This window comes from Poecilia reticulata, chromosome 14 (assembly GCF_904066995.2).
Source record: "Poecilia reticulata chromosome 14, P_reticulata-male-v2, whole genome shotgun sequence".
NCBI lineage: Eukaryota > Metazoa > Chordata > Actinopteri > Cyprinodontiformes > Poeciliidae > Poecilia > Poecilia reticulata.
In genome coordinates, this window is record NC_088843.1 from 26962909 (window position 1) to 26976922 (window position 14014).

General features: G+C 44.0%; 1 protein-coding gene across 1 annotated transcript in view; it reads left to right on the forward strand.

The window, feature by feature from the left end:
• Nucleotides 1-14014, forward strand: part of grk6 (G protein-coupled receptor kinase 6) — a 78689-nt gene that overhangs the window by 51704 nt on the left and 12971 nt on the right. The window contains exons 7-13 of the mRNA XM_008428433.2: nucleotides 3968-4031; nucleotides 4788-4928; nucleotides 7331-7521; nucleotides 7614-7651; nucleotides 11781-11870; nucleotides 12350-12558; nucleotides 12735-12872. Of these exons, the coding sequence (XP_008426655.1) occupies nucleotides 3968-4031; nucleotides 4788-4928; nucleotides 7331-7521; nucleotides 7614-7651; nucleotides 11781-11870; nucleotides 12350-12558; nucleotides 12735-12872 (871 nt within the window). The remainder of the gene's footprint in view (nucleotides 1-3967; nucleotides 4032-4787; nucleotides 4929-7330; nucleotides 7522-7613; nucleotides 7652-11780; nucleotides 11871-12349; nucleotides 12559-12734; nucleotides 12873-14014) is intronic.

Consider the following 14014-nt stretch of genomic DNA (forward strand, 5'->3'; position numbering starts at 1 on the left):
TTGATGTTGTACATCTCTAAGCATTCAATGATCCATTGAACTTGGATCTTGGATCATTGAATGATCCAAGCATTCAATGATCCAAGTGTGTGGCATTGAGTCATAGGCTTTCTTGTAATCAATCCAAGCGGTACACAGGTTGGTGTGTCGGGATTTGCAGTCTCGGGCGACTGTGTTGTCTACAAGGAGTTGGTGTTTGGCTCCTCTGCTATTTATGCCTATGCCCTTCTGTGCAAGATGCTGTCGGGGTCGTCTGGTGTTCATTCGGGCCATGATTCTCTCTCTCAGGTCAGTTGCTGCCTTGTTCAGCTCAGATGTTTCGTTCATTACTGGGGCTACATACCCAGTCTCTGGGCGGGGAGTTGTAGTTGACTCCCTTCTGACCTGGCATCCTGGCTCCTTCCCGTAGCATTTGTGTTGTACCTCGTCAATCTCAAGTTGTGACAGCAGTTGCCGTTTGCGGATGTTGGAACACTGAGCTACTAGTTGTTTGGCAGTTAGTGTTGACTGGGGATGTCGAGCTAACCATTCCTCCCACAGTCTTTGCATGTAGCCCCTCTGACTAGGATTACTTGAGTAGTAGCATTCCAACAACAGATCCATGTTTTCACCTCTCGCCCATTTCCGTCTTGTTCCAGTAGCCCATTTTTCATCAGGGTGCTCTGGTTCCCCAGCACCTGACGCAGACCTTGTTTGACTGGGCGACGTCTGAGCCGGCATGTCGTGCTTATTTGTGTCTCTCATGGTATGAGGTAGGCTATTTAGCTCCAAGGGTCTTGCCTAAGGACCCACACTGACAGCTCAATGTCACCATTGTAACTTTCTGCCCCCAGCCCCCAGCCTGGCCTCGAACCCGGGTCTCCCGGGTGGAAGACTGGTGACTTACCTATTGAGCTATACAGTCAACCTCGATGAGGTCACAAGGAAAGGAGCCACAGCCAAATACCTCCAACGAATAAGGCAAGTCCTGAGAAGCCAGCTCAATGGCAAGAACAAGATCCGTGCAATAAACAGCTATGCCTTACCAGTAATCAGATACCCTGCCGGAATAATTAGCTGGCCAATGGAAGAGATGAAGGCCACGGATGTTAAGACTAGGAAGCTACTAACCATGCATGGAGGATTCCACCCCAAATCCAGCACCCTGAGACTGTACACGAGCCGTAAGGAAGGAGGCAGAGGACTAGTGAGTGTGAGAGCCACTGTCCAGGATGAAACATCCAAGATCCATAAATACATCAAGGACAAAGCCTCAACGGACGATGTGCTCAGCGAATGTCTCAGGCAATGGGGACCAGAAGACAAGGTGCTGGAAATACCATCATGGGAGGACAAGCCCCTGCATGGGATGTACCACCGACAAATAACTGAAGTGGCTGATGTCAGGAAAACCTACCAATGGCTGGAGAAAGCCGGACTCAAGGACAGCACAGAGGCTCTCATCCTGGCCGCCCAGGAACAGGCCCTAAACACCAGAGCAATAGAGGCTCAGATCTACCACACAAGACAAGACCCAAGGTGTAGGTTGTGCAAGGAGGCCCCTGAGACAGTCCAGCACATAATAGCAGGGTGCAAGATGCTGGCAGGGAAAGCGTACATGGAACGACATAACCAAGTGGCGGGCATAGTGTACAGGAACATCTGTGCAGAATATGGACTGGAAGCCCCGAGATCAAAGTGGGGAACACCCCCAAAAGTGGTGGAGAATGACCGAGCTAAGATCCTGTGGGACTTCCAGATCCAGACAGACAAGATGGTAATGGCGAACCAACCGGACATTGTGGTGGTGGATAAAGAACAGAGGAAAGCCGTTGTGGTGGATGTAGCAATACCAAGTGACTACAACATCAGGAAAAAGGAGCATGAGAAATTGGAGAAATACCAGGGCCTCAGGGAGGAACTGGAAAAGACCTGGAAGGTGAAGACCACAGTGGTGCCTGTGGTCATCGGGGCCCTCGGGGCAGTCACCCCCAAACTGGAGCAGTGGCTCAAACAGATCCCAGGAACAACATCAGACATCTCAGTCCAGAAATGTGCAGTTCTAGGCACAGCCAAGATACTGCGCAGAACCCTCAAGCTCCCAGGCCTCTGGTAGAGGACCCGAGCTCAGAGGATGAAACAGACCACCCGCGGAGGGTGAGAAGGGAATTTTTTATATATATATATTTCTAACTAGTTCTGGACAATATAGCTGAAAAACATTTAACTTATTGAGAACATGATTCGACTGATGAGCATAGTGGTGTCCAAAGTCGGTCCTCGAGGGCCGGCATCCTGCATGTTTTAGTTCTCTCCCTGGTTTAATGCACCTGGATCAAATGATGGCTCATTAGAAGGCCTAAGAAGAACATTGACAAGCTGAAAAGGTTGTTAGTACCACCAGGGAGAGAACTAAAACACGCAGGATGCCGGCCCTCGAGGACCAACTTTGGACACCACTGGATAAGCATTTCATATTAGTCGTGTGGAATTTGAGTTTTCTGCGTGTTTATTTTTGGTTCTGTTCCTTATAATTCTCTGTGGTGTCCTGTCTCTTCCCCCTTGATTGTTTCCCAGGTGTGTCTTGTTCCTTGATCACTCCCTGTGTATTTAAACCCACCTGTGTCCTTTGGTCCTTGTCTATTGCCGTCTTATGTCGTGTGTCAGTTGCTGTTAGTTTCCCTGTGCTGCCCGAGTGTTTGGATTCTCTAACTTGGTTTTCTTCATTAAATACCTCATGTCATCATGTCAACCTGGGCTCGTGGCGTTCCTTCTCCCCATCACCAACCGCACATCATGACAAGTCAATATCAATAATTTTTTGTTAACTGTGAAACTCTTTTATTCAGTTTCCTCTTGAGGTGGTGTTCTCATTTTCTCCTTTTACTCCGTTTTATTTTTAAGCAGTTATGAGACACAGTGGCAAAACTGCTACTGCACAAGTTACTCAATAGGTTGTTGCTAGAGTGACTAACCTATGTTGAATCCTTCCCAGAAACCAGACAGACGCACAAAGAGTTTGGTGTAAAAATATCAGAAACAAATGTTAACACCATCTCCACAGAAAGTCATATCTGGACAGATGGAGGTCTTCAGCCTAATTACCGTCCGTCTGTTTGGGGTTGTTGACATGGAGCCCTGCGGGAACTTCTGTGCTCCAGAATTAATCCTTAAACTGAACAACAGAGTCTGTTCAGTTTAAGACTCTGCTGTCTTAAACTAAACAGTTTAAGACAGCAGAGAAACAGGACAGAAATCTAAGGTTTTGCTGTTCATTAGATTTGCAGGGTTTCCCTCAGTGTCTTATAAGCCTGGACCTCCTCGACGCCCCGACCACCAAGCTTAGCAAGTTTTCTGGGGGAAACCCTGTGAACCCCCCACAGATTTCTCCTATTTTTGCTCATTTTTTCGCACCTATATATTTCAGGTCACAGAAGGAATTTTATTAGCACACCAAAGTAACGTACATAAGTACAAGAAACAGTTTTTGTCAACCCTTGGCAGCAACAACCCTAAAGTTTGTGAAAACACTACGCAGTGGTACCACATTTCATTATATTTTCTGTTGTGTGCGACTTCAAGTAATTTCTGGAAAACTTGCCTAGTTGCAGCTTTCTTTTCATAGAGTAAATCTAAAGTATTCACAAGCTTGGTGAGCTGAGGTACTCAGACAATGCTACTTGACATGCTACTGGGTGGCATTTGCAAACCAGCTAATTATTATTATAGTGCCATTTATTTTTCTTGACATTGATTGGCTAAACACCCAGGTAGAATGTGGATGTTGGCTTCTGCTGTAGTGCCATTTTAATGCATTTTACGGTATATTTATTGTTTTAACTATTGAAATAGGCTGTTCTAAACATTTCAGATCGGGTTTCAAGTACCTATTTGTAGGTATCTGTGGTTTCTAACTCCACAAATACCTGGGATCCACTGCTGCGTACTATTTGTGTAATATAAGTAATTGTCTGTCTTTGTCCAACAGGCAGCCGGTGACCAAAAACACATTCAGACAGTACAGAGTTTTAGGAAAAGGAGGTTTCGGGGAGGTGAGTACTGACTGTTTTCTACTAGATTTGGATCAACCATAAAGTGTTTAGCACCACATTTCCTCCCTGCATGTTAAATTTTACAGAAAAGGGAAATGCTGCTTTTTAAATCCCCAATTTATATATTTATATTCAGTATGAGTATGTTTTATATTTTAAAAGCAAAGCAGCTAAGATTTTGTCTCTTGCTGGTCCCAAAATGTTTCCTTGTCTAGATAAATGTGCAGGGAGGTGCAGCACTTCTAACCAAATCTTCTCATTGGCATCTGAAAAGAGGAACTTCACCACTGACGTCTGAATCTAATGGGAATTAGACTCTGATGAATGGCATCTCTGTACAGCATATTTGTGTAATAAGCAGAGGTCTTTTTGATTCCATGCTGGTCCCAGGGCGATAGCAGATTAAATGTAAAAGCAAATGTATGAGATAATGAGGGACATGAAAAGACACAGGGGTCAGGGTCAAGCTTCTGTGTTGGCTTCTGTGCTGCAAATGGTAGCAAATAAATATTTGCTACCAGGATTTTGGTGAATCATTCTCCAGTTTCATTACTCAGTTTGGGTCAAGCTAAAGCTGTTGGATGACAACAGTAGCTTCTTTATGTTCATTGCGGTTGTTTTTCCTGCATGGCATTGTTGTGGTAACACAAATACCTGTAAGCCCCAAAGCAACTAATCAAACCTCTGCTTTTTAATTAATGCTTTTGATTCTGCTTAATCTAATAGATTTCTTGCTTTTCTCTCCATTGCTCACAGGTGTGTGCGTGTCAGGTACGGGCCACTGGGAAAATGTATGCCTGCAAAAAGCTGGAAAAGAAGAGAATAAAGAAGAGGAAAGGAGAGTCGATGGCGCTCAACGAGAAGCAGATTCTGGAGAAAGTCAACAGCAGATTTGTTGTAAGTGTCTCTGAACAACCGTGTTTATTTATGCAGTGAAATACTGCCACACAGAGGCAAAATTAAGTTACCACAGAAACAATTATGTTCAAAGACAAAGAGGGCTGTGAACTGAAAAAATAAACAAAGCATGGCCTTAAAACGTTTTCTTACTACCTTTTTATATATCCTTTCTATATCATGGATTGAAATATTGTTTTAATTAACAAAAACAACTATAAAAACTTGCTGAATTGAGTTTTGTTTAAATGTGCAAAAGCTACAAAATCTAAAAGAACATTTTTCGCTAAGAGTTGTGTAAATCATCTTTGCTTGCTATTTATGAATTCATATTTCAGCTTGTCTACTTGAAAAAAAAAAAAATTCCCTTCTCACCCTCCTCGGGTGGTCTGTTTCATCCTCTGAGCTCGGGTCCTCTACCAGAGGCCTGGGAGCTTGAGGGTTCTGCGCAGTATCTTGGCTGTGCCTAGAACTGCACATTTCTGGACTGAGATGTCTGATGTTGTTCCTGGGATCTGTTGTAGCCACTGCTCCAGTTTGGGGGTGACTGCCCCGAGGGCACCGATGACCACAGGCACCACTGTGGTCTTCACCTTCCAGGTCTTTTCCAGTTCCTCCCTGAGGCCCTGGTATTTCTCCAATTTCTCATGCTCCTTTTTCCTGATGTTGTAATCACTTGGTATTGCTACATCCACCACAACGGCTTTCCTCTGTTCTTTATCCACCACCACAATGTCCGGTTGGTTCGCCATTACCATCTTGTCTGTCTGGATCTGGAAGTCCCACAGGATCTTAGCTCGGTCATTCTCCACCACTTTTGGGGGTGTTCCCCACTTTGATCTCGGGGCTTCCAGTCCATATTCTGCACAGATGTTCCTGTACACTATGCCTGCCACTTGGTTATGTCGTTCCATGTACGATTTCCCTGCCAGCATCTTGCACCCTGCTATTATGTGCTGGACTGTCTCAGGGGCCTCCTTGCACAACCTACACCTTGTCTACTTGTGTATATATATATATATATATATATATATATATATATATATACACACACACAAGTATATATATACACACAGTATACTACATTATTTTTATTTTACTAGCTTTGTATTTAGCAGTCAGTTAGCCATCTATGACATTAGCTGTATGATTAGCAATTTCTAAAGACAGTGCAATTAAGTCTCAATTTATAATTAATCTAATTTTCTTTTCAGTTCCTCTTTAAGTTAATTTTCTGTTGCTCCTTCCCTTTTACATTACCCTTTTTCAGCTGCAGGTGCGTGATCAGCAGTCTTTGTAACTTTAGCTTTCCGTTAGATATCTGCACCATTAGTAGCGCAATTATAATTTCTTGGTATTTTTAGCTTTAGTATTTTGATTATGTGCTTGACTTCTTCTTAAGCTTTGTATTCTGTCTATGTGTTATGTTATTTTTAATTTGTGAGGGATGTTTAGCAAATGCTTTAGCCTCACTGTAAGCTATCTATAATTTTAGGAACGCAGTTAGATGCATTTTAAATGTAGCCTTCAGAGTGCTGCCTACAACATTTGCTATTTGAGAAGGTATTTATTTAATGATATAAGAAATGTAATTTTCATTTGTTGAAGAATTTTGTTTTCTGTTTACTTTCTTTTAGCTCTTGCTTCGGTATTAGCCATTCACTACTTTTGTTGTATTGTTAGCTGTCTGTTTACGTTGAGTTAGCTACCTTTTTTAAAAATTACTTGGGTAATCTCATCAGCAAGTCTGAATGCTTGACTACTTTTTCAGGTACATAGTTTATGTGTTACTTTTGTACTTCTGTTTATTACTTTGTGCTGTGCTTTAGCTTTGTTATTACCCAGTGTGACATTAGTATGTAGTTAGCAGTCTTTATAGCTTTAGCTTTCAGTTAACCTACAACCTTAGCAGTTTGATTAGACACTTATTAAATCATTTGCCTCCAGGTTAACACTATACCTGCATTGTTTTTAGAGATTGTTGTGTTTTTTGATTGTTGACATGGTATGCTTTAGCTTTGTCTCTAGCCATACCTAACTTTAGCAGAGTCATTTCTTTAGTATAATTAACTTCTTATTAAAAATCATCATACAGCCATCATGGCTGTATGATGATTTATTTATTTTTATATATAAATAAATCATATATAAAAATCATATATAAATCATATATACTAATCATTAGTATTATCACTAGATGCTTTGCTAGCACTTAAGCTGTTTAGTTTTAGTTTTTTCATTTTGTGTACTTTATAACTTCAATTTTCTCTGTTCTTTTGTCAACCATGGTTGGAAGATATGATTTTTAAAAATTGAATTCATGGTTAAGTTTCGGTTGTCCTCTATGGCCCACTAAACTATGAGTTTACATAATCTCTAAATCAGAGTTGGTTTCTTTCTAGGTGAGTTTAGCGTATGCCTACGAAACGAAAGATGCGCTGTGTCTCGTGCTGACCTTGATGAACGGCGGAGACCTCAAGTTTCACATCTACCACATGGGAGAGGCAGGCTTTGATGAGAGGAGAGCTGTGTTTTATGCTGCAGAGATCTGCTGCGGTCTGGAGGACCTGCACCAAGAACGGATTGTCTACAGGTGAGCTCCTTTAAAACTAAAACCAACTTCATCTTATTCATTCAGCCTCTCTCTGACTCTGTGGATGCATTTTTTTTCATTCCATCACTCAGGGATCTGAAGCCAGAAAACATCCTGCTAGATGACCATGGTGAGTTATATACTGTGATGGACTAACAGAGAGCATACACACCATGTAACTGACATGTAATCCACTGATAAAGATGCTAGACGTTATTTTTATACTTCTTAAAATGGAGACTTCACCTTTTTTCAGATAATTTTAATGGGTTTTAATGGGCAGAAATAAGTCCTAAAAAGTAATAGTTTGGAGATTAAAACAGCAAATACAAACTTTTTTTTTGCAATAGTTATCTACATTAAAAAAATATTTAAAAATTTGTAAGAGTTTTAATATATTCATTCTTAAACCAATTTCTTATTTGAACAAAAATGGTTCAAATTAATTTAAGACAAAATGTCTATCATTTTTTGCATTTGGAGTTTTTTAATATAAACAAGCGTATTTCACTTTTAATGAACTACTCTAAAGCAAGTTTCTTACATGGTAACTTTTCCTGGAATATTTATCTTACACATTGTTTTTGATGCTAGATGACTTTGAAATACATTTTCTGCTGTCGAACACCAGAGGGCGATCTGATTCTATCAGCACTGATGTGAAATCTCCATCCATCCATCCATCCATCCATTTTCTTCCGCTTATCGGGTCGCGGGGTCGGGTCGCGGGGGCAGCAGCTTCAGAAGGGAGGCCCAGACTTCCCTCTCCCCAGCCACTTCTTCCAGCTCCTCCGGGGGAATCCCAAGGCGTTCCCAGGCCAGCCGAGAGACGTAATCCCTCCAGCATGTCCTGGTTCTTCCCCGAGGCCTCCTCCCGGTGGGACGTGCCCGGAACACCTCACCAGGGAGGCGTCCAGGAGGCATCCTTACCAGATGCCCGAGCCACCTCAACTGGCTCCTCTCGACGTGGAGGAGCAGCGGCTCTACTCTGAGTCCCTCCCAGATGACCGAGCTTCTCACCCTATCTCTAAGGGAGAGCCCAGCCACCCTGCGGAGGAAGCCCATTTCGGCCGCTTGTACCCGTGATCTCGTTCTTTCGGTCATGACCCAAAGCTCATGACCATAGATGAGGGTGGGAACGTAGATCGACCGGTAAATCGAGAGCTTCGCTTTTTGGCTCAGCTCTCTCTTCGCCACGACGGACCGGTAGAGCGCCCGCTTCACAGTAGACGCTGCCCCAATCCGCCTGTCGACCTCCCGCTCCTTTCTTTCCTCATTCGTGAACAAGATCCCCAGATACTTAAACTCCTCCACTTGAGGCAGGACGACCCCCCTGACCCGGAGAAGGCACTCTACCCTTTTCCGGCTCTAGACCATGGCCTCGGATTTGGAGGCACTGAGCCTCATCCCGGCCGCTTCACACTTGGCTGCGAACCGCTCCAGTGAGAGCTGCAGATCACGTTCCGATGAATCCAACAGGATCACATCATCTGCAAAAAGCAGAGATGCGATCCTAAGGCCACCAAAACGGATCCCCTCAACACCTCGGCTGCGCCTAGAAATTCTGTCCATAAAAGTAATGAACAGAATCGGTGACAAAGGGCAGCCTTGGCGGAGTCCAACTCTCACCAGAAACGAGCCCGACTTACTGCCGGCAATGCGGACCAGACTCTGACACCGGTCATACAGGGACCTGACAGCCCGTATCAAAGGGCCCGGTACCCCATACTCCCGGAGTACCCCCAACAGGGCCCCCCTAGGGACATGGTCGAACGCCTTCTCCAAGTCCACAAAACACATGTAGACTGGTTGGGCGAACTCCCATGCACCCTCCAGGACCCTGCTGAGGGTGTAGAGCTGGTCCAGTGTTCCACGACCAGGACGAAAACCACACTGCTCTTCCTGAATCCGAGGTTCGACTATCCGACGGACCCTCCTCTCCAGGACCCCTGAATAGACCTTACCAGGGAGGCTTAAGAGTGTGATCCCCCTGTAATTGGAGCACACCCTCCGGTCCCCCTTTTTAAACAGGGGGACCACCACCCCAGTCTGCCAATCCAGGGGAACTGCCCCCGATGTCCATGCGATATTGCAGAGTTGTGTAAGCCAACACAACCCTGCAACATCCAGAGCCTTAAGAAACTCCGGGCAGATCTCATCCACCCCTGGGGCCCTTCCACAGAGGAGCTTTTTGACCACCTCGGCGACCTCGTCCCCAGAGATTGGAGAGCCCAACCCAGAGTCCCTAGGCTCAGCTTCCTCAACAGAAGGCATGTTGGTGGGATTGAGGAGGTCTTCGAAGTATTCCGCCCACCAGCCCACAATGTCCTGAGTTGAGGTCAGCAGCACACCATCTCCACTATAAACAGTGTTGGTGCTGCACTGCTTCCCACTTCTGAGACGCCAGATGGTGGACCGAGTTTTTTCCTCAGCGACAACCTGAGCTGCTTGCCGTTTTGCCCGCCGGTACCCATCAGCTACTTCTGGAGTCCCACAGGCCAAAAGGGCCCGGTAGGACTCCTCCTTCAGCTTGACAGCATCCCTCACCGAAGGTGTCCACCAACGGGTTCGAGGGTTGCCGCCACGACAGGCACCAACAACCTTGCAGCCGCAGCTCTGATAGGCCGCGTCGGCAATGGATGTACGGAACATGGTCCACTCAGACTCAATGTCCCCCACCTCCCCCGGAACGTGTTCGAAGTTCTGCCACAGGGGACTCCGCCAGACGTTCCCAGCAGACCCTCACTACACGTTTGGGCCTGCCAGGTCTGATCGGCTTGGGTTCAGATCGGGGGGGCCGTTCCTCCCAAACACGACTCTCCAGGTCTCACTGTCATTGCCCACGTGAGCGTTGAAGTCCCCCAGTAGAACAAGGGAGTCCCCAGGAGGGGCACTCTCCAGTACCCCCTCTAAGGACTCCAAGAAGGGTGGGTAATCTGAACTGCCGTTTGGCCCGTAAGCACAAACAACAGTCAGAACCCGTCCCCCCACGTAGGCGGAGGGAGGCTACCCTCTCGTTCACCGGGGTGAACCCCAACGTACAGGCGCCCAAATGGGGGGCAACAAGTATGCCCACTCCAGCCCGGCGCCTCTCACCGTGGGCAACTCCAGAGTGGAAGTACGTCCAGCCCCTCTCAAGGAGACTGGTTTCAGAACCAGAGCCATGGGTCGAGGCGAGGCCGACTATTTCTAGCCGGAACCTCTCAGCCTGGCACACTAGCTCCGGTTCCTTCCCCACCAGAGAGGTGACGTTCCACGTCCCAAGAGCCAGCTTCTGCAGCTGAGGATCAGACCGCCAGGGTCCCCTCCCTCGGCTGCCACCCATAGCACAATGCACCCAACCCCTTTGGCCCCTCGGACAGGTGGTGAGCCCATCGGTAGGGGGACCCACGTCTCCTCTTCGGGCTGAGCCCGGCCGGGTTCCGTGGGTAAAAGCCCGGCCACCAGGCGCTCGCCATCGTGCCCCACCTCCAGGCCTGGTTCCAGAGTGGGGCCCCGGTGACCCGCGCCCGGGCAAGGGAAAACGAAGTCCAAAGTTTGTATTCATCATAAGGGGTCTTCGGACTGCGCTTTGTCTGGTTCCTCACCTAGGACCTGTCTGCCTTGGGTGACCCTACCAGGGGCATAAAGCCCCAGACAGCATAGCTCCTAGGATCATTGGGACACTCAAACCCCTCCACCACGATAAGGTGGCAGCCCAATTTCTTATTTGAACAAAAATGGTTCAAATTAATTTAAGACAAAATGTCTATCATTTTTTGCATTTGCAGTTTTTTAATATAAACAAGCGTATTTCACTTTTAATGAACTACTCTAAAGCAAGTTTCTTACATGGTAACTTTTCCTGGAATATTTATCTTACACATTTTTTTTGATGCTAGATGACTTTGAAATACATTTTCTGCTGTCGAACACCAGAGGGCGATCTGATTCTATCAGCACTGATGTGAAATCTGATATTGAAAATTAAATTTCAAGAAGTGTCTGTTTTGACATACATAAAAACAAGAAATATCTTTCCCTCTGGGTCAGACATTAGTTTATGTGATTAAAATAAGTGGTGCTTTCATTTAAATATTAAATTATGTGAATTATACCACAGATATAAGAACTAATTACTCCAGATACAGCACAGAGTTATAGTTCAGATAATAAACCCAGGCTTAAAAAGGAAAAAAGTATTACTGCAATTATTATTTTGAGAACACATGCCTAAGTCAGTGTCTATGTCATGTATGTCTCCTTGTTTTTGTCTTCAGGTCATATCAGAATATCAGACCTGGGTCTGGCTATCCGTGTGCCAGACGGAGAAACCATCAAGGGCCGGGTGGGGACAGTTGGATACATGGGTGAGTATGTTTACTCGTTTACTTTCTGTTTCATTTTATCTGTTGAGTGTGCAACACATTTTGAATTATATCTCTTTGCGAATACCTATCGATTTTTTACAAATTTTTATATGCAGAAAGCAAAATTACTTATTTATTTATTGACATTTATTCAAGATACAGTACCCTCAACACTTCCCAGCATCATTTCGAAAAGTATCTCTTCAGTTGTTGTACCAATATCAAAAAATTTTAAAGTCCAATTTTTATGTTGAATACAGGTACATCTGTCACAATAAGCAGTAAATTAATTAATCGCATGATAAATTAAAATAAGCTCAACAATTTCCATTTGCATCATTGTCGTTCTCATGTCTCTATCTCTTTCTACCAAAGACTGAATGAAGTTAAAAAGCCTAAGTAAAAAAAAAATGTCAGACTCTTCTCAAGCTTTTTCCCGTTACTGCAGCTTTAGCAGTTTTCCTCCTCATGTCATTCAGCCCCGGAGGTGGTCATGAACGAGCGGTACACCTTTAGCCCCGACTGGTGGGCGCTGGGCTGCCTGCTGTACGAGATGATCGAGGGCCAGTCGCCTTTTCAGCAGCGGAAGAAGAAGATCAAAAGGGAGGAAGTGGAGCGGCTGGTCAAGGAGGTGCAGGAGGAATACTCCAATAAGTTCTCTGAAGAGGCCAGGTCCATCTGTAAAATGGTAAGATTTTAATTTTCCCTTCATTTCACTTCATTACTTCTATTTGGGACTCTACTAATGATCCTCTTAATTGTATTGTTTGTAAAGCTAAAATTTCAGGCTTTTATTTTGAAAAGTGTTTTTTATGTTTAGTACACTTGTGCAGACTTTTTGAAATGTTTGTGTAAACTCCTCAGCTGCTGGCCAAAGATCCCACAAAGAGGCTGGGCTCCCTTGGGGGCGGGGCCTCTGAGGTCAAAGGTCACCCAATCTTCCGCCCCATCAACTTCAAACGGCTGGAGGCCGGCATGCTACAACCACCCTTCATCCCTGATGTAAGTCCATCAGAATTACTGAAAATATTTGCAGCAGGAAAATATAAAGTTGTTCTGAATGAAGATTTTTTTTTTTTACTTTGATCAGTGGTTTCACTCAGTTTCAGGAGAGTATCTTTAATTAATGTTACTAATTAACATATTGAACAAGTAATTGATGTCCTTGTATTCCAATATATGAAACTTTCAGAATCATTGGGCTCAAAAGTGCCAAGTTGCTACTATTGGCAAAGTATCTGATTGGATCACCTTCTTTAGGACAAGTAGGATTTATCTGTCCCAACAAGCATTTGGAATATGAGAAACATAATGTTTAACAATCATTAGTAAACTTCAGTCTGAATCAGTTTTTCATTGATTTTGGTCTTTGAATAGTGTGGGGTAGAATAAAACCTTTGATATATAATTCTCTTCTGGCATCTATTTCTTTTCACAGAGCTGTACTGTGTTTTGAGTCTATTTGACTTTTTCTTAATTTCTCTTTGCAGCATTTTCTCCAGGATTTCTGTAATATTTTAAAGATTTTCTTTACAAGTAAAGATAATTTTTCTCAGACATTTAATAACATTGAAGCTTAAAACTTCAAAGTACGATGATTCTAAAGTGACACTTTCCAGCTTTTCTTGAGGAATATAAGGTTATGTTCACACAGCAGATAAATCCGCTTTTTTTTTTTTGCTCATATGAGATCCATATGTAACTTTTCCACAGCAGTTTGGACGGCCTAATTTCAATCTTCAACCCCAAAATACAGATTTGAGCCATCACATATGGCACTAAATCAAATACATATCCAAGAGTTTTAAAAGTATCTGCAGTCTGAACAGTCATTTTGTCTGACTTTTATGTCATTCTGCTGCATCAGAAGAAGCCAGACACGGTAAATCTGAATGTAAACAATTGCTTTAGTTGTGCTTTCTTTTTCTTAGCTTCCTATGTTTTGTTATGATTTTGTGACAAACTGTAGACTACCATTGCTGAATAAATTTTAAAACTTGATCCATAAGTGGCTCCATGCATTATTACTAGTCGGTGTGCTGCTCTGTGACAAATGTGCAAATGTGGGTCGTTTGGGTCATAAACCACTTGCACAAAAGTTGGGTTTAATTACAAATATGAACAGCCATGCAAAAAAATAAGAA